General features: G+C 32.7%; 1 protein-coding gene across 5 annotated transcripts in view; it reads left to right on the plus strand.

The window, feature by feature from the left end:
- The window catches only part of LOC123566246 (probable methyltransferase-like protein 24), a 69,401-nt gene extending 66,583 nt beyond the window's left edge, over positions 1-2,818 (plus strand). For all 5 annotated transcript variants that reach the window (XM_045360187.2, XM_045360189.2, XM_045360188.2 and 2 more), the window contains exons 5-6: positions 1,935-2,076; positions 2,280-2,818. In XM_045360187.2, coding sequence (XP_045216122.1) covers positions 1,935-2,076; positions 2,280-2,639 — 502 coding nt within the window. In that variant the 3' untranslated portion in view covers positions 2,640-2,818. The remainder of the gene's footprint in view (positions 1-1,934; positions 2,077-2,279) is intronic.
- The last annotated feature ends 19,398 nt before the right edge of the window (positions 2,819-22,216 follow it).

Below are 22,216 nucleotides of genomic sequence, written 5' to 3' on the forward strand. Positions count from 1 at the left end.
AATGTCGTCACCAGCCTGCACAGCTAATCAGACAGTTGTTAATATGTGTGGAGATATTGGCAAACACCAGCAGTAGTTTATAACAAATGAATCAGACGTCACAACAATGTTCGATAGTCTGTGTCTTGATCTTCGAGTGGTACAAACGATTTACAAAATGAACCAGAATTTCTATAAGACAACGAAGGTCTAGAGAGAAATCAAAGAATCTAACGTCAATATTTACTCTGCACATAGACCAATTACTGCTCACCATATTTGAGATGCTTTGCATAAGTGTTCGTAAACGTCGTTGAAGTAGGATTATCTTGCGCGGGCTGGTATGTGTGACTGTTTTCGAGGAGGCGTAACTCCTTACTGTTTGATTATTATCACGTCAAATTTTCCGTTAAGTAAGCAGAAAGATTGCGAATTATGATGGTCTATTGCTTGTTTTGCTATACAAGTTAGAATAAGAATCTTCGTTATTTTTGAACGGCCCTCGTACCTGAAGAATTTGTCTCATTTATGAAGGACATAAGAAAAATATTCCCTACTTTTATAATTAATTAGCAATATCTCCTTGCTTATATCTGTGAAATTACTGCTAAATTAAATGTTTTCTTACTTAAGAATATCAATAAATATGCAACATTCATAAACATGTGTTTAGTTTTGTTTAATGAGAGGACAACTCTGTCATCAGTTTGACTATTTTAATGCTTACAAATCAGAAAATACAAACTGTAAACTGCTTTTCACAAGTAGTTCTAAGCGATTTCTTCCTGTAAGATCAATATTCTTTAAGTTTTACGGTTTCTTTGTTAATAAATGAATAAAACCCACATCCCAGTTCATTTGATGTATGGGAATACGTTGTACTCTGTTGAAAATATTAGTTGCTGTTTTGGGACAACAACTGGATTGGAATGTCGTTGTTGGTGTCAATTTTATAAATTTCGTCCGGCTACTAGGAATGTCCGAAACTCTATTGATGTGAAATTTACAGATCAGTACTGAAAACAATCATTCAAAAATTCAGAACTGTTCAATATATTTTCTAAATAAATTGTGCGTGACACTGTTCGTTGTTGTTATTAATAACTCTGCTCGATTTCCTTGAAAGAGTGGATAAAATGAAGGCACTTCTAGTTTGTTTAGCAAAACACGATTTCATTTAATCTACGTATCTTATAAATTCAACGAAAGTGGGGCCACCTATAATTTAGCACTACAACGAATGTGTAGCGGCAAGGAGGCCACTCGTTTACTTTTTGATAAAAATGAAAAGAAATAAAAGCTTTAGTAGCAATTATAAATTATTTATCAAAGCAAGAGTTGCAAATAATAAGCTAATTTTGAGTCTAAAATGGCCGCAATTTTGGCACGTAAAGCCTGTACCTTAATTACTTCAAACGCATTTTGCATTACTACTGAAAATGTGTATTTATTAAAAATGACATAGTTTGCTAGTTTATGGGTTAGTTTAATGAAAACTGTCGTTTTCACCGATTTTTTTTTTCAAAACTATGGGTCATATATATTCTATGTACGTCTTTACATCTATACAACAGCTTTTAGAAGACTGTTCTGACGAATTTGTTCTGTTTACATCTTCCTGTAATCGAGTATTCAATTTCTTTGACTGATTTCGAAAGACGTTCAATTCCATTATTTCTATTTACATCGGGCTCTTACAGTGTACGGAAATGAGTAAATTTAGAACAACTAACATAATAAATTTGCAAACGAAATTTCAAAATTTAATTAATAGCATACGGCTGTTATTCAGTCCCATCTGTATGTTCTCTAGTGTCTACAGTACCGATAACTGTAAGTGACACTGCTCGGGGGTTTGATGCATTCTATGACAGAAAACCAAACAAAAAAAGAAACTTATTATGATAAAATTTATTCTTAAACTCTGAAAGTATATTTGTGGAATTTATTTTCAGTCAACCTTTAAGAAAAGATATAAAAATTCCATCGGGAGTTAATTTCCATCTAATTGGGATAGCCGATACAGATTTTACTAATGATGATGGTTGGGAAATGCAGACGCTTTCATCCATAATGAGAAAACTTGGACACTCACGTGTATGTTTATTATAATTTCAGTCTTAAGAAGTCTGTTTTGTAGCATTATTATGCTTATATTGCATAGTTAAGTAACTGCATATATTACAATCACTTCTTCATATTTTCAATCGCACTAAAAATTACTTTACTGAAGGCTAAAAAAGAAATTGTTGCATGTGTAAAAGTTGCATTTGATATAGTTATTTAATGATATTTTATAGAAAACAATCGATATTCTGAAGATAGATATAGAAGGATGGGAATGGAAAGTTCTCCCGGACATGCTGCTGTCTCGAGAGTTAAAGTGTGTGAAACAACTAGCCATAGAAGTTCATTTTGGACTACAGATTAACAAGACAACAGGATTTGAAACATTCTCTCGAAATAACTGGGGTTTCGTTTCATCAAATGAACAATTAGATGTGCTTCAAAAATTGCTGGCATTTGGCTTTAACATATTCATAAGTAAAGCAAACCCTGTTTCAAATGTATTTTTAAAACGATTTTGTAGAGAGATTACAACTTGTAACGTTTTGTCATTAATAAATATCGATTTTGAACCAAGTAAATGTCAAATTTAAATAAAGTGGTGATAAAAAGAAGCTATAATTTGTGTATGTTAGACGATTCATAGAATTAGAAATAAGACATATGAATGTCACTGCTCACAAAAACAGCACATGGTTCGAACGGCCTACGCAAATAATATAGCACATTTTTCCTTGATTTTTCTTTACCTGACTAAAGATTACAATATTTGCACTGTCTCGTTATGTTTTCTTTGAGTCCAATCAACAATTATGTAAAACATTTCTGCTTTAGCCGGAGGTAGGGGGCTTGAATGGTGTTGCACTTTCCATTAACTCTTACGAATAGACTCAATTAAACAATTTAAGACAAGTCCGCAATTATCGATGTAGCGATGTATATAAATTAGGACCAGATGATTTTCACATAAGTGGGTCTCTGCGATGATAAAAGTTCGCATTAGGAGTTATTATTTGTAGAGATAGTTTATCCGAACCAGTTACTACCACTATATACTAGAACAATTAAAGCAAAATGCCTACGGATACGGAAGAGCGAGCATTTTCCACAACCAATCCAGTTACTCAAAATAAGATTAGTTTCATTGCAGTTTTCTTTTTATCCAACCCCGAATTGTACAGCCACTGGTTCCAAACTTGAATATATACTCAAATATCTGTAATGATATTAAATATTAGGAATTGCATTTATTTATTTTAAAATGATTTGGACGAGAAAACTATATACTCTAACTTTGCATGTTATCTGGATCAGGAGTATAAAATTATTAATAAGTTTAAGAGATCTGCAATATGTGTAAAATTCAAATAATCTGATTTTGCCACACGTAAGATTCAGGAGTATATATCAATAATTAAAGGTAGAGAGAATTTATCAACCTCCCCGCAGGAATATTGTCAAACAATCATCCCTGCCTTCAAGCAAATCACGTGATGATGGTACAACCATGTGATCCTAAAATGGCGACGCGCTTGGCAACGCCGGGTAAGTCAAATGCTTGCCTAAATCGACAGTAAAATTGACATTTATGTCACATCCTTTAAGATCATAATGGAAGTATTTAATGTATCTATATTTTACAACATGCCATTCGGCAAATTCTCTTACTGTACTCAAAATACCGTCAAGTAATTTCATTGTTAACATTTTTAGCAGGTGCACGTCACAACACCAGAAAAAGTAGTAATTTTAGTATTTCTGCATATTTTTTTTTAGTTTGTTGCTCGTTTAACAAACATAATGTATAATATTTAGCTACTGAGATAAAAACTTTGTACAACAAAATTAAAATAATGAAAAATGTAACTCGGCTGAAATGCAGCCCAATTTATACATGGTGGCAGTGTCTACTGTACCGATAAGGGGAAGTAACACTGTGTTGGAGTTTAAGAATTTATACGAACCAGTAAACACCACAAAAGCACAAGATCAATTATAGTAAAGAGTCTTCATTATATACGAACGTGCATATTGCACAACAAATCCATTAAACAAATACAGGCACATATGCATTTCTGGAATAGACTATTCATTGTTCATCATTTCAATACACAATCTAATCTCTATAATCTTGTCACAGAAATCAGCGATGACATTTCAGTATTATTATTATTGTGAACAGTAAGGCTATTTTAACACTCTTTGAATGCCACGATGATCATGAGGATTCAACAAGTGTATAGAGATAGTTTGTAATAAGAGTTATATTTTAATTCCGAACATTACTGGCACCAATTTTTACATGAGTTATTCCCCCTTTTTACTCAGAATTTCAAGTTTAAGTTTTGATGCGCTTTCACTCTATCTCTGTTATTTCTGAATGGATTTGATTCAAACTTAAAAACGTTGTTCTTCAGTATCGCCTACACCATATTCTATATGCAACCAAGCGGAACCGTTTGAATAACTTTAGTAGAAGACCATCCAAGGAATATTCATGCCAAGGTTTATCAAAATACATTCAGTGATTTGAGTGGAGATATCTTCCAACACAATTGTTGATGATGGACGGACATAGAACAGAGCCTGATCACAATACCTCACCGTGAGCTAAAACGGCTTAATTCATTCATCTTTAGCTCCACTATTCGGAGAATAGGGGGGCCTATTCTACTCGCCCCGGCGTGGGCGTGAGTTTTCTTGGTAAAAGTTTTTCGGCAACCTTTGCTCTTCTGTCATTTTCTTTGTTACTATTGCTTATATCTTACTGTTACTTCACATAAACATTGTCCAGCATCTAAACAAAGTATATGCAGGGGATTGGGTCATAATACTCAAGGTCAAGGTCACCAAGGTGTTATACTTAGAATTATAATTATTTTTAAGGTTAAAGTTTTTCGGCAACCTTTGCTTTTCTGTCATTTTCTTTGTTACTATTGCTTATATCTTACTGTAACTTCATATAAACATTGTTCTGCACAAAAACAAAGTATATGCAGGGGGTGGGCCCATAATATCAAAGGTCAAGGTCACCAAGGTGTTTTACTTGGAATTATTTTTAAGGTTAAAGTTTTTCGGCAACCTTTGTTTTTCTGTCATATCTTTGTTACTATTGCTTATATCGTGCTGCAAGTTCACGTAAACATTGTCCAACATACAAACAAAGTATGTGCAGGGGCAAGGCCCATTGCACCCAAGGTCAAGGTCACCAAGGTGTTATACTTTGTTTATTTTAAGGGTAAACTTTTTCGGCAACCTTGTTTTTTCTGTAATATCTTTGTTACTATTGCCTATATCTAAATGTAAGTTCACATAAGCATTGCTCAGCATACAAACAAAGTATGTGCAGGGTAAGGCCAATTATACCCCAGGTCATGGTCACCAAGGTGTTATACTTTGGTTATTTTTAAGGTTAAAAGTTTTACAGCAACCTTTAATTTTCTGTCATATCTTTGTTACTATTGCTTATACCTTACTGTAAGTTCACATATTAAACATGGTCCAGCAAACAAACAAAGTATGCCCAGGGGCTGGGCCCATTTAACCCAAGGTCAAGTTCACCAATATTGTTATACTTGATATTATTTTCATGTTAAATTTTTTCAAAAGCTTTGTTTATTAATATATCGTCGGTACTTTAAAAGATAATGACTTGAAATTAAAAATATTTTTTTATAATGTGTGGTTACAATCCCTATAACTCTGATTGTATTTTTGACAGAATTATGCCTCTTTCATACTTAAACGTTATTTGTGAATCTACGCTTTATGGACGTAAACTGCGTACAATATAATTTAAATACACGAAATGTATCTTTATCATTATCATCTGCATGTGTGGTAATAATCCGAATAGCCCTGATATGTATTTTTGACCAACTAATGTCCTTTCATACTTAAATTTTTTGACAAACCATGTTTCTGGACATAACTTTGATACTTAAAAGATAATGACTTGAAACTCAAAATATATTTTTACCATCATCGTCTGCATGTGTGGTAACAATCCCAATAACAATGGTTTGTATACTTGACATAATTATGCCCCTTAGGGAACGGACAACCGTAAGCTAATTAGCTTTCTGTCCAATTTCCGTGTTTTGTTATTTGTTGTATATTATTCAGGTCATGCCGTATAAATAAAATATGTTTAAACCAGTTATGCCCCTTGGTATATCTTCCTTTTAAAGTAGAGGCCTCTTATTGAGACATATATTCATTTTACTGTCAACTGGGACATGCAGTAGATCGGTCTCCTCCAACGCCGGCGGAGGTTTTAAATGACGGTGCTAAGAAAGCCAGAAAGGATCCAGATACCCGTTTATGATTAAAATGACTCGCCAAACAGCCTTCATTTTATTTCTTAGACACATGTATGTGCCTTTATTGACTATGAGTAACGAATTTAACGAACATGTACTACGTAAACGGATCTTCATCGTGACCTATACGATAGGTACGATATTTTTAAAGCTATAGTATAAATAAATTATCTATAGTTATATAAATGAACGGTATATATAAAAATGCGTATAAAATATAAGTACATTTGTATGACAGAATATATAAACATGTATTGCACTAATGTATGATTTTGCTTTGCACTTGTTAACAGTACTGATTTTCACGATTACATCTTGCTTTGTCATTCTTGTCAATTATGTGGATCTGTGTTTTGAAAGAGTACTGTTGTTTTCATTAACTGAATGGTCAGATATTTAACTTGACAACTGCTTGAAGTTTAAATCACGTGTTTTATATACTGTTATCGGTCAATGTGTTTATATAAGCAGCACAATAGAAAATTATGCTATATACTTTGCACGGAAATTTTAGGACTTCCTGCGGACATAAGACATGTACATGAAATTTATATGTAATATGTATTGTTTTGGCACATATATTTTTGTTGTTGTTATAACACACGCAAGTTACTTTCTTAAAATTTAGTATGTATTTTACAAATTTAGACGGTGATATAGTTGTTTTAACTATTTTGTTAAAACAAGCATTAAAAATTTTGTGTCACAATTTTTGAATTATGATAACAAGCACTAAGAATCAAAGTACCTATTATATGATTACTATGTATGCAAAGAAGTTGATATGTGTTTGTATAATTTCTTGCACATGTGTTTTTCTTTATATTATAATACGCGCATGTTACTTCTTAAAAATTACAGATGTATCTTTTTTTTTTAATTTAGATGGGTATGTAGTTATTTTAACTATTTTGTTAAAACTGCCAAGGTCTTAGGGATAAAAATAAACGCTGTCGTCTTATACAATAGTTAAATCATCAAAAGTGCAAAGTCGTTTTTTGTGGTTTTTTTATTGTTGTTTTTTTTTGCAGGAAACACACTTCACAGTAGATTTAACTTATAGCTTAAAGAATGAATTTGAAGACTGGGAATTTTATAATTCCTATAAAGGAAGTCATGCTTGAGGTTGTTCAATTCTGTTTCATAGACAGCATAATTATAATATACTAGACAGTTGTACAGATATAAATGGACTATACGTTTCGGTTAATGTGGTCACGCATTGTAATATATTTTGTGTTTTAAACATATACGCTCTCAATGACACAAATGTCACGTACTCGTTTCTATACTAACTTAGCTGATGAGTTATTTGTAAAAGCGCAAGGCATTAAACTATTTGGTGCAGATTGTAATGATAAATTGAAGGCAAATGATATAATAACAAATACTACGAATTCAAACAAGTTTACAATTAATTCAGGTTTACTTAAACTGCTAAAAAGTCATAATCTTATAGATATTTGGAGAAAATTACATGAAGATATAAATCAATATACGTGGCGAAGAAAAAAATGGTACAGAAAAAAGTCGTATAGAGTTTTGGTTAATTGAAAATAACCATTTTCCCACTTATATTCTCTTCTCTTGTGATATTAGACCAGCAGTTATACAAAGTACTGATCATTTAGCACTATTTATTAAGTTAAAGTCACCATTTAAACCAGGTCCAGGTTATTGGAAAATGAATAATGCATATTTGAATGATAAAGAATATTGTAAAATTATTTTAGAAATTATCGAAAAATGTAAATGTTAAGAGGTCGACAGTATTTTTAAAATGGGAAATATGTAAATATGAAATTAAACAAGCGTCTATAAAATATTTGATACAAACGTCACGTAAAAGACATAATAGATTACATCACTTTCAAAAACAACTCACCCGACTCTATTCTGAAAATAATGAAACTTTAACTTGTAAAATAGCTGAAAAAGAACAGTCATGAAATATCCAAAATATATAAATTCCAAACCAATGGATCCCAAGTTAGATCAAGGGTACAGTTTTTAGAAGACGGGGAAAAACCAGATATTTTCTAAATTTTGAGAGATCCCGTCAAAATAGGAAATTAATTTCATCTCTAAAGGTTAATGGAAAAAACGTTACAGACATAAATTCGATATTACATGAACAGGTTATTTTTTATGAAAAGTTATACGAACACAAATTCTAAGACATACGACAAATCAAAATATTTAAATAATATTCACTAGAAAGCAAATTTACACCGGGCGAAGCAAATTTATGTGTAGAAGCTATAACCATTCAAGAATGTACAAACGCTATAAGTAATAAGAAACTTAATAAAAGTCCAGTGCTGGGTGGACTCATAGTCGAATTTTACCAAGCGTTTTAGAATAGAATTGATATACTGTTATTAAACTCCTTTACACAGAGTATGAATGCAAATAGGTTATCAAGAAGTCAAAAACAATGTATTTTTTCACTTGTATATAAGAAAGGTAACCCAGAAAATATAGAAAACTGGCGTCCTATTTCTTATTAAATATCGCTTATAAGATACCTGCAAGAGTTTTGGCAATGCGTCTTATTGATTATAATATTCGCCAAATTCAAGATGTTATTGATTATGTGGAGTTTTTGAATGAAGAGGGCATTATTTGGTAAAAATTTTCTGATTTTATGTATGAAAATTGACTCTATAAAATCCCTTCCAAAAACTAGATTACCATTGTTTTCATTTTATTATGAACTGTTAGTGTATTACATAGAATTTGAAAATACTATTCATTCTAAAAAACCAAAGACATATTATAATATTAGAAAATAAATCATATGGGAAAATAAGTACATTAAATATGCAGGAAAACCACTATATTTTGAAAGTTGGATTAATTCCAATATTGTATATATTAATGACATAGTAAAATATGGGAAAATTGACGAAAATGTTATTTTAAATAAGTTGCAAAATAAAGTGAACCGGGCAGCTAAAACTTTCAAAATAAAGAAAGCAATGCCTAGAACATGAAAACAATTATAAATACTGATGAATCAATAAAGCCAAAGATCAGAACAGATTTATCGCACATAAACTCTAAAATAGATGTAATGACTGATAAAACTATACGTGCAATTTTCCTGGAGAATAAAATAGAGAAACCCTTCCAACATTATTACTAGGAGCAGTATTTTAAAACTAAAGTATACTGGCAAAGTATTTACTATATAATAAACAATGTAATCGCCGACAATACGGTGAAACAACTACGAATGAAAATAATTCATAGAATAGTACCAACAAGTAAAATTCTTTATATCTGGAAAATTCTCGATAGTCCTTACTGTAACTGTTGTAACAACATAGAAACTGCAGAGCATTTTTTTTCTTGACTGTCAGCATGTAAAACCTCTATTGGAGAATATTAAAAAAAGAAAAAAAAATTCCAAAATCTACACATCAATCACTCATTTAAATGTATGAAATATCTTGTTATTGGATATTAACCGACATATCGTAAATACGCAGCTATTAATATCATACTCAGTCAATTAACTTATAATATCTACAAGTCGTACTTTTTAAGTAACAGGCGTTCAAGTTTTATTAATGTGACTAAAATATTTTATGATGACATCCTTATATTACAACAATATTACAAAAACAAAATGTCACGTAATTATCTGTTGTCCAAATATTTGCATCTCTTTAAAGACATTGTCTGAGTATCCACAAAATGTAAATACATCAAACAAACCTATTATTTTTTTCGCTTTCAACAATAGGTATGTTATATGATGTGTTTTTATATATTTTTTTAATTTAACGAATATTCATCGCATAAAGACAACTTTAAAATTATTTTGAGGCTGTCCAGATATTGCGCGCAATTTAAAGATACAAACTACATATCGGTTTTGACAATGTTGTGTTTATTTTTTTAAATAGTTTGACAAGTATGTGAACATCTTAGAAAAATTAAATGTATTATGAAACAATAACGATTGTTAAAGCTATATAAAGCATACTTCAGATTTTTTTTATTTGTACTTATTATTATCGTACATTATTGATGTTTTAAAAAAAATAAACGGACTGTTTCGGTAGTTAAAAAAAAACGAAGACCCACAACAAAAAGAAGCTATAATGGAAAAATACTATAGACTGGTTGCTTCAAACATTTTACAAGTACATATAAATTTATGCCTAATAAAGATGGAGGGGGAAGAAATGGCAATGGGTAAAATGGGTGGTCGAGGAGGAGGTTTAAGGGAAAAGTAGAACAAGGATGAATAAACAAAGAGAAAGCCACATTCCTTAGTCAGTCACACTACAACCTAAACCACAATAGCGCAGACATTCATGTATCAAAGATAAACACACAACCACACCGAACTAAATTACATAGAAAAGCAGACAAGTAATATTAATGAACATTGTATGGTACCGCTCGTCTTATCACAATGTATTAATTACCAACATGAAAATACATCTGACAGAATAAAGTTATTTGGTGTTTCTTTAAAGTAACCTGTTGTAATGTTTTCAAGCTCTGACAACTATTTGGTCCGGTGTTTTGAAAAAAAAACAAAAACAAAAAAAGCAAAAACACTATCAAATGCTTTTGTAAAAAAAGCGCATGTCTCGATATTCTGGGTCAAGTGGTTTTCAAGTGAGTGAACAGAAATGACTTTCCATGTTCAAGTCCCTGTGACTAATTCTTTGAACAGATTGACCCTAAAATCAATAGGGATCATCTACCCTGCATGTCCAATAATCCTATTAAGTTTCAACATTCTGGGTCAAGTTTTTCTCATTTTATTGATTGGAAAGACTTTTCTATGTTTAGTCCCCTTTGACATTGACCTGTGATGGAGTAACCACAAAAACACCAAGGGTCATCTACTCTGCAAGTCCTATCACTCTATGAAGATTGAAGGTTCTAGGTCAAATAGTTCTCAAATTATTGACTGTCCGCTGTGACCTTGATCTTTAATAGAGTGACTCCAAAATCAACAGGGATCATCTACTCTGCATGTCCAATCATCCTATGAAGTTTCAACTTGCTCGGTCAAGTGGTTTTCATGTTATTGATCGAGAATGTTTTCCAATGTTGTGGCCCCTGTGACCTTGACCTTTATAAAAGAGACCCGAAAAACAATATGGGTCATCTACTATGCACGACCAATCATCCTATGAAGTTTCAAAATTTTGGGTTTATTGGTTCTCAAGTTTTGATCGGAAATAATTTTTCATGTTCAGCCCCCTGTGACCTTGACCTTTATTGAGTGACACCAAAGACAATAGCAGCCGTCTACTCCATAAGGAAACATTCCATGGCATAAAAAATGAAAGATGTTTTTTTTAGCTCAGTTTTTCTACGTTACTGTGGGCAGTTAACCTAACCAGTGTTCTTGGATTCTGTATTCTCAACAAATAACTTCTATCTTCACCATATAAATCAGAAGTGGAGGACGAATGATTTCGGACACGTGCCTTCTATCAAATCGGCATGCCCTACCCGGGATCGAACTCGCGATCCATAGATCTGCGCTCCTACTGTGCTAAGCGGATGGGGTAAAAGAAAGTAAGAAAGCAGCGGTTGTGACTGACACTCGCTGTAACTCAACGAAACCTTTCTTATATCATGAATACTGAACTTGTAGAAGTTATGATTAATTTCAAATAGCATCTGTGGTATAACATTTCAAATAATGAAAAAATAACTCTGACCCGTAAAACCAAATTCCGCCATCAAATTATGCGAACTAGGGTGGTGGAGTAAGAAACGAAATAGTAAAAAATGTAAGACATTGGGATGTGCGTGCGTGCGTACTTAGGGAGTGTTAGGGGTAATATTAAGAAAAACAAGAAACAAACAACCTTTACTCCCTTGGAGTGGCAGTTGAGTCAAGGGTCATACGTCTGAAATCACAACCTATAGAATATTTGAATCTGTTGTATAATATTGATCAATGATATTGTACAATAATGATGCTTTCTGTTTGTGTTTCAAGTGTGAAAAGCCCGAACAATATACACAATTGCATATACAAATATTCTTCAGGTTAGCAGTGTTTTACAACGGAAAACATGTTTATTGGTACTTTAATCAGTAAAAATTGAAAAAATAAGCTTTATCATACAGAAAGTATATTTAAAGCGACTTTCAAAAATAACATGATCAGTATTTTAAGCAAAGTTGTCGTATTGGCGTATGTTATACATTCTGCATTCAAACCATTTTTCAATGAAGTCGCCAGTTTTACAGTTATAAGAACATCTTTTGAAAGAAAAGCTCTCTTTCTCACGTTCCGTGATTCGTTTCACGCCTGTAGTGAACAACTGAAGAATGAGAATGTAAAATACTAAGATTTGAAAAGAGATATATCAGGAAAACAGCCAAACTAAGCTATGTTGTTATTTGGGGGTAGGGGTAGCGTAACGTAATTTTACGCGAAAATAAATTCGGTGACCCCAGAATTTTTTTCCTTCAATCGACAGAAAATAAAGTTTTCATGACCATGTTAGTTTTTTTGTCAAAGTCTATCGTTTGGGTTTTACATGAGGCAAGATTAACGCAAAATTTTTATTCAAAACTAAACGTCATATTTGTCGTTCTGGCGTCACTTTAACGTAAATATCGGCTTCAACGTTAAAATAATCTCCACAAATTATACACCATTTCAAAGACATTTTTAAATGAAAATATGATGAGAAACAAGCAAATCGATACTTGTTGACTGAACAGAACGATTTAAGAAAACAGTCTGACGGACGTGAAATAACGGTTCATCAAAACATGGACGTCAGTAGTCGTGTTTGAAGGTTTGTAGAGGAAATAGTTACAGAAATATCAGAAAAGTAATATACGCATTCTATGAGGAATATGCTGAATTTTACGTTAAACAAAATTTCGAAACGGAACCCAAGAACTTCAAATTAGGCGCATTCCACCTTAATAAATTCTTAGGAGTATACTGTATTTTAAGTCTACTTTCAACACTATGAAAGAGCTTATGTTGAACTTTATAAATAAATATTCTTGTAATTTGCTTACTTTTTGCAACATCTTGGAAATAAAGCTTCATAAAATATCTATTCTGTTACATATGAGTAGCACTATATTGATTTTGAAGACTGTAATGACTGTACAAAAATATGGAACTGCCAATTTGGACTTTTTATGAACTTTAATTTTTAACTATTTTGTCATTTCACTTGCCATTCATTTCAAAAAAACCCACTTGCATGATTACTGAGGAAATGCTGAAGCGTTATTCTGTTCGACAATTTCGATTTCTTTTCCTAACTTCCTATCTCTTATATGTCAAAATAACATCTCATGCCAATACTGAGAGCGATGGAGAGTTGTTTTCATTCAGTGTTGCGTTTAAATTATTATTAGCTTCTGACAGCTCAAATTATAATTTGTAGTTTTCGTTCTCATTTTCAAGTTCTCTATAAATTCCATATTCGTAGTCCTGTTACTTCTCTTGTTCCAGCTGTACTTTGAATGGGTTGTTCTTGTAGATTTCGAGCAATAATGAATTGCTTTAAATGACTTGAAATCTTTAAACAGACAATAAAATTCAATGTGATTTGACATTTCCATCAATACTGCACTGTGTGCAGAGGAATGTAACAAGGATTGAATAATATACACATGCTGTCTTAGAAATGCAATGTCAGAAAGGAAAATGTGCAGGTAAACAAGATTTTTTTAATTAATTTCCTTTGATACAAATATTGAAAGGTGATTTCCATGCAAAAAGGGATATCTAATCTGCATCCAAACATCCTTTGAAATCTAAACATTCTAGGCCAAGTGGTTGTCAAATTATTGGTCAAAAATGAATTTCCATGTGCATGCATCAGTACAACTATTGTTGTCAACTACACTGTAAGCCCTAACACCCTATTAAGCTGAAATATTCTAGTTAAAATGGTTATCCAGTTATTGATCAAAGATTAACTATGATGAACATAGCCTGTGACCTTTTATGCAGTGACCACAGAAAAACTACTCTGTAAGTACTAACTCCCTTTTAAAGTTTGAAAAATCTAGATCAAATGCTTCTAAAATTAAATTTCACTGTCCCTTATCTGCTTAACGTCATCACAATTGTATTGATTGATTTACTGACCCTTCTCCTCTTAATTCCAAGAGAAAGATTCCATAAAACATGGTCAGCACAGCTTCTTTATTACACTAAATACATGTCAAAGCGAAATTGCCCAAGTAATATATATGGAATCAATACCTAAATCGGTATCAGTCAATATGCATTTTACATACATAAACAGGTGGAATCCAGCGACTCTTTCAAAGAAGAAATGCGTGCAAATGTCAATTGATACTTCTTGGGTGGAACTCAACTGGTCCAGACAATAACGACTGTACTGGATCAACATCCTGGAAATGAAAACAACAATTGTTTAAGGCAATTCTATAAGGTTATTTCGCTGGTTGTTGGCGCAGAAGGGAATTTCCAGCCTTGAGGGTAACTATTTAGGCGGTAACGAGGCTCCTGCCAAGTTACCGCCTAAACAGTTACCCGAGAGCCGGATATTCTCATCTGCGCCTAGAAACAGTTACACAATCTTTTTCTTGCATACCGATTTCAAAATAATGATAATAATAATAATAGAATCAATGGAACGGCTTTCTGTTTACAACTATTCCTTATAGAAGCGTATTAAAACAAAGCGCGGAAAACCAACGTCCGTAAACAGAAAAGACGTCAGGACGTTTCAAAGATAAATAACAATGTTTAGTTCCGGTTTTGTTTTATCAGTTGCAGCATAAAGTTATGAATTTTTGATAAAATAGCGTGTTTTGAATCGAGAAATATACTATGAAAAATAAAAAAGAACTGTCAAGGTATTCGACTTCTATTCGGTTTTTTTTTTAAATAAAATATACAATGTAAATTACTTCATTAATCTTATACATATATGTAATTCATAATAGGTCATTTACAGTACGAGTCAGCTTAAATCCCGGGGTGTAAGATGGATTTTTTCAGCACCGATAAAAGTACCGGAAATCCCCGTCTGAAATGCAAGAAATTTACTTTTTACTTTTTATTTAGGCTGTTTGGTGAAACACTGAAAAATTATCAGTGAAATAAAATTGATATTTTTCCTTTTTTAAACAGTGAAGATATTATTTTTATTTTTACTGGTATGAAACTACACTTGAATGGAAAACAATATACATTACAAATAATAGAGATTTCCTTGCAAAATATACTTCAGTAAAGACACATATGTATAAAAATAATGAAAGGATTATAAAATATACATGTATATTCTTGCATAGAGTCTACTTTTTTCTCTGGATACACCCATGCATTAGCACGAGAAAAATCGTGTGCAAACAAACAAAAAACAACAACAAAAAACAAACAACAACACAAAAAAACACACTTGGTGTTAATACCAGATTTTTATTTTTTGAAATGCTTTCCAGGGATGTGTTTCTGCGCAGACTGTCTTCTGGTATCTGCGTCTTGCTTCTTTCAAAAAACCTTTCCTTGTAGCATAAAAGATGCAATATAAACCATAGAATATTTTGCTGTATCAGTTACCAACGCAAAATGCACTGCCCCCAACAATGATTGTACTCGCTTTTCCCCATGCTTACACCCCTTTTAGAACTCGGTACTGTTTCAGTTTTTGAAGGTAACCGTGAATGTTTATGAGCATTGTGCAACTTGAGCGATTTATTTTGTTTTTAGGAATCATATTTATTATTTTGGCGAGGCCTCTTTTTGTCGCATAGTCATAATTAGAACAATCTGTTTAGATATCCACTAAACAATGTTACATAACAAATATCAAAGGTCTAGGCCTTGAACTTGCAGATAAGGAGACCTTTATCTTTTTTCTTTACAAAACTAGGTTAAACTTGTTACCCCAAGGGTGGGACCTCTTTTCATTCCAGTGACATAACTTAAACAATTTTGGTAGAGAAACACTAGGAAAGGCAACATACCAAAATCAAAGGCTTATGCATTGCTCCTTCAGGCAAAAACAATTTTAAAGTTTCTTTCCTATATAAGCCTATGTAAAACTTGAGACCCCGTTGCAGGGCTTCCTTACCCAAGGGGCATAATTTAAACAACTTTGGTAAAGTTCTACAAGCCAGTGTTAGATACGAAATGTCAAAGGCTTGTGGTTTTAGACAAGAAGATATTTAGATTGTTTTCCTATACAAACTGGTGTAAATACTTGTAAATAAACCATCGCTTGGGATACCAACAAATTTGCAGATTTACAATAAATCTTTTAAATACTACAAATATAATCCATTCAGACTACTGAAACTCTTCCCTGAAACAATAATTCATTAAAGGACAAGGAAAGCCAGACAAGGCGTTAATTTTATATGAAAGCCATCCTCAATGCTTTCATAATGCTGAAAGAATTTTAAAAATCGTACAAATATTGAAAAAAGATGTGACAATTTGAAATTTAGGAAAATTACCGATCATGAAGGCAGCCATTTGTATGTTTATGACGACATTTTCACACTGCTGAATTCTTTGTTTAGCAAAAAACCTTTTAAATAGATTAATTTCATATGTTTCTTGAGTGTAACATGTAAAGCATGGTATTTACTATTATTATAGCTGGAAATAGTAGAGATTTTTTTTTACAGAAATAAGTAAATAGAATACAAGTATGTGTTTAGAAATTAAATAAATCTGCCATGTTTTTGTTGCCATGGAAAGAACTGGCTGCCATTTTGTTATAATATTTAAATGCTCATAACTTCCACAATTTTTAGGTCGATTTTGAAAATTCTTTCACTTCTTTAAATGATTACAAAAATCCTAGCTGAAACAACATTCCTTTTCCTTTTAAATGTATATCATCATTTAGCTGCTTCAAAATGTTTAAACATGCTCTTACATATTATATTATCTCATATACACATTGTACTTCAAAATTACCGGACCATAGAAATTGAAGTCTACTGCGGACTAATAGATCCAGAAGCAAGATTTGTAGGAAGTGCACACAAGACAAAGTGCAACACTTTGAAAACAACTTTTCAGGTATTAAAATGTTATCATAGAGAACAGTTAAACTCTTGCATAACTAAGAGCAGGAATCTGGTATGGAATAAAAATCAGCTATTTTAGTGTTACCTCCTCCAAAAACGTACATATAGTGTTCAAAGTAATTTTGAAAGAATACTATTAAAATCAAGAAAATTTGAAGGCTATAGAGCAGAATCGCATTGTCTGTGATTACAGTTTCATGTCAGATCTGAGGTCAAAAACATTGCTTTGCAAACATTTCTTTTAACAGTATTTCAGTTATAAAACATCTAGATATTCAGCTACATAGTGTTACTGGAGTCTGTACTAGTAATAACTATATTTTGTTTATATTTTAGTATTTCTAAAGGAATCGTTTGTCTGGTATTGATTTTTTGTTGCACTGTATCCTAAAATTGCACAGAACCACGTGTGACGCATTACCAGTCTAGTCAGTTATGTTTCATTGCCTTCAGCTTAGTTCGTGTTTCAGGGAAGATAAATTTAGTTAGTCTTTTGGTGTTTACTACTGGTTTATTATTTTTCCCTGAAATGGACAGTTACCGTACATTAGTTTCCCAATTTGAAAGCCCAAGGCCTCTTCCCAACTTCCTGATGGAAAGCCCTGCTAAACTCAGAAATGTAGCACCATGTATACATATAGAAATAGCACTTTCAAATTTGATCATATGTTTTACTGAAGTTAAACGCATGTTTTAAACGAAATATCTCATTGAACAACTGCCTTGATTAATTTGCACATATATTATGTTGGTTGTTCGCTTTGCAGAATAATTTACCATCTTTTGCGCCCAAACTGAACAAGTCGTATTACCATTTCCGGTCCTGGCGTGCATAATCACATTAGCATTACGACCTAACAGTTGGCACCATGCATGCGCGAAGAAACATTTCTGCCATATTTGATCTTTTTATACAATAAAATTCATATTAGAATAGAAATAATTTATATCAAAACATTGTTTTAGAACTATTTATACTTATACACTTTGGTGGTTATACGTCGTTCAAAATAATTAACTCAGACTGCACCCTCGTGAAATTATTAAGCCCTGCTTATAACTGCCCATTTTGTATGAATAGTGTTAAAGCACCGTTATGCTATAAATTATTTTTTAATTAATATGGTGAAAAGTAGTAACATCCCCTTCCTGAGGGTATGGGTACCTGTCCCCTAAAGTTGTCTAGTGCCCTGCTGAAACGCTCACCTGGGTATAAAGGATTTAAGTGGGTTTGTACAACGTAATGGTAAAGGAAGTTTATCTAAAAAGAAATGTTATCTGGCCTTCTTTATGCCCTTTTGCGATATAGTTTTAAAGGAAAAAAGATAAGACAAGGTGGGTTCGACTATCCGGTTTAATGTTCATAATTAATTGATTTCAGTGCGTGTATATTTAGAAAGTAACACTTGTGGTAAAGTTCTATCAAAATCAGTCTGATCATGTACATAATCTCACACAGTTTCTCACTTATGAACCAACTGAATGTACTGTAATCTCCTGGATCTCACTGATCCCCCTGGTCTCTCAGATCTCAAGCGCTGAAAATAACTACAAATACACTCAATACTTTTGCAAAGAGATCATTAACATACAAGTATACACTTAAACTATACAATAGTCATAATTATACATTCATCATGATAATTATACAATCATCATTATACATTACAACTTCAATATAAATAATAATAATCAAGCAATGTAGCACAAATATGTGCTGGTATTTTCTGTCTAGTGGCCGGCTCAATGGTTATATAATTGACATAAAATAAGTAGAACCCATAAAAAAATATAACAATATCACATAGTTTACATCTAAAAATACATACCAGTTGTGGATTGGGCTCTTTGCTGAACTCACAGACACACACACACCGAAAATGTACTTTCTCAGTGAGCTGGTTATTTACACTGTTACTATAAGGCTGCAAAACAAGGTGTACAGTAGAATGGAAACAGTGATGTCTTAGAATTACTGCAACAAGCTAATAATATGCCGCCATCTTAGAATTCAACAATGCATGTACATGAATTAATTATTAAAACACAATGCAATTTAACACAGCTCATTTGCAACTTGTCTAAGAAATAAATTGCAAGGCAACACAAAACATTTCCTATCCTCAAAAGAATCCTAAACTCCTCCATGAACACAAAATAGATAATGATTTAACAGTTCCACCTGTCCACTTGAAAACATGTCGGAGAACTGAAGAAAAAGCGGGGTCATGTGACTAAAATTCATAAAACAGCGGGAACTTATTGCAATGCTGCTTGACTGGTTGCTACTAAGAATTGGTCAAAGGGAAGCAACTTCTGAATAACTTAAGACCCAGAATGATTCACCTTGTTACATACTTCCCGGCTTTGGGGAAATGACGTCCCGTCATTGTCACGTCAAACAATATAATACAAGTTTAAAATTGATAAAACAACTTTACATCTACATTTACTAGAGATGTCTTACTATACAGCAATACAATACTTATCTCTAAGTCTTCCTCATATATTAAGTCTAATTAAGTCTACTTAAAACATAAAACTTTTCTATTGTTGCTCTAGCGATTACTTATTACAGTATTCTAGCAGTAAGTACTTATTAAAAACCATACTGAAGAATCCAGTATAAATCATACTAAAGTGTTAGGTATGAACAATACAAAGTGCCAAGTAAACATAACACCAAATTGTCAAGTATAACTTATACTAAATTGTCAAGTATAAACAATGCAAAAGTATAAATCATACTAAGTTGCCAAGTACAACTCATTAAGTTGTCGAGTATTAATCATACTAAGCTGACAAGAATAAATATACAATAAAACTGTTTTAATTTAGTATGATATTGGAAAAAAATTGTTGTGTGCATATTTGGTGAACATGATATGCGGAACTTCTTTTTCTTCCCTCCTCTGAAAAGAAATGCGTCCTCGCATTAAAATATGGTTAAAATATATCAGGGCATGATAATACAATACAAGATTCGTAAAAAAATACATGTTAAAATCTGCACCTGAAATTCATTTCATGATTGCATTAACAACCTTTATTGCTGTGTCCATATCTATATTGCTTAATACACCAGATGCAATAACTGTTTCCAATGCTTGCAATCTGTGATCATATGGCCTGTTGTTTATGACACTATTTGGTATTTTTTGAGTTTTTCAGGTAATCTCCTTAATCTATCAGACCTTCTAAGTGGTTGTTGTGGTAACTGTCTTGGATTTATTTTCTTCATTTTCACCTCTTCAGTCCTTTGATCTTTTACTTCATCTTCCTTTTTCTTTACAGCAGTATCATCTACTGATAAACTCTCATCTTCTGTAATGGTGGTTTCTGTTTCTGTATATGCTGCACTCCTATCTGGTCCTCTGCGCTCATCCTCTATCAATATCTCAACTTCTTCCTGTGTTCCAGTATCTTCCTCTGTCTCTATTTCTTTGTAATCAACTCTTGATTATGTGGCCTTAGAATCAGTTAAATCACTATCATCTGCAATTACTATTGTTTCTTTAACAGTTTCTTCCTCTGCTTCTCCCTCAGCATGATCCAAGTTTGACTGATGGGCGTCCCCATCTAAATTTGTCTGAGGTACAAATACGTAGTCATCATCTGAATCATCTAGGTATGTATCTGCGACGTCACTTGTTTCTTTCTGTCCGAATGCATCTCCTTTATCACTCTGCTTTGCAGACTTCTTTTCTTCATCTTTAACCTCATCTATTTCTTCAGTTGTTTCTTCCTGGTAGTTAACCGGGAATAAATTGTTTCTGTGTAGCGTCTTTTCACGTCCTAATTTTGGTCTGACCCTGTATTAACGGGAAATGTCTGTTCTGTGTGCGTTCTTCACTGTTCAGCCTCTTCAATGTTCACCATTTATGTTTCCTTCACCATGTGATAAGATCTTGACCAATACTGTATATCCCACTTCTGTGTTGGCTCCACGTACTTTCATGTCATAGTACTTTTTCTGTTTTTCTTTGGCTCTGTCCATATGTTTTTCAACTATCTGTCTGGTTTTGTTCATTCTTTCTTTTAAGTCTTCTATATATTCTTGAGCTGTTTTGTTGATATTGGTGTCATCTTTGGCCTTTTCGAACATGGAGTCTATTGGTAACCTTGGCTTCCTACCAAACATGAGCTCATACGGTGATACTCTTGTCGTCTCATGAGGCGTAAAGTTATAAGCATAGACTAGTGAATTGATGTGTTTCTTCCAATTGCTTTTCTGTGAATTTTCCAGTGTCCCTAACATTTCCAGAAGTGTTCTATTAAACCTTCCAGGGCCTAAATTTCCTTGAGAGTGATAAACTAGTGTGTGATTTTTTCATGTTAGTCAAATCACAAAGTTCTTTGATGAGTTCAGATTCAAAATTTGCTCCTTTGTCAGAATGTAGTCTTGTAGGGATTCCATAGTTGATGATAAAATTGTTGTAAAATGCTTCAGCTGTAGTTTTGGCTGTTTGGTTTCTGGTTGGTATGGCTACAGCGAATTTGGTAAAGTGATCTGTAATGACTAAGATATTGCCAAAGCCTCCTTTTGACTGTTCCGATGTCAAATAGTCCAAACAAACTAACTCTAATGGATAGGTAGTGTGTACATTGACCAGTGGAGCTCTAGAATTGGTTTTGCTTTTTCGCCTTAAGCATCGGTCGCAACTGGAAATGAACATGTCTATGTCTGTAAACCGGGAAGTATTTCTTCTTTGTAGAATTCAGGAATACACAACTGTTCCTTCTTGGTGTTATGTTCTTTAATTTCTCTGAACAATAAGCCTCGTTTGATTTTCAGCCGGGCAAAATTC

The sequence above is a fragment of the Mercenaria mercenaria genome, chromosome 8 (genome assembly GCF_021730395.1).
Source record: "Mercenaria mercenaria strain notata chromosome 8, MADL_Memer_1, whole genome shotgun sequence".
Lineage (NCBI taxonomy): Eukaryota > Metazoa > Mollusca > Bivalvia > Venerida > Veneridae > Mercenaria > Mercenaria mercenaria.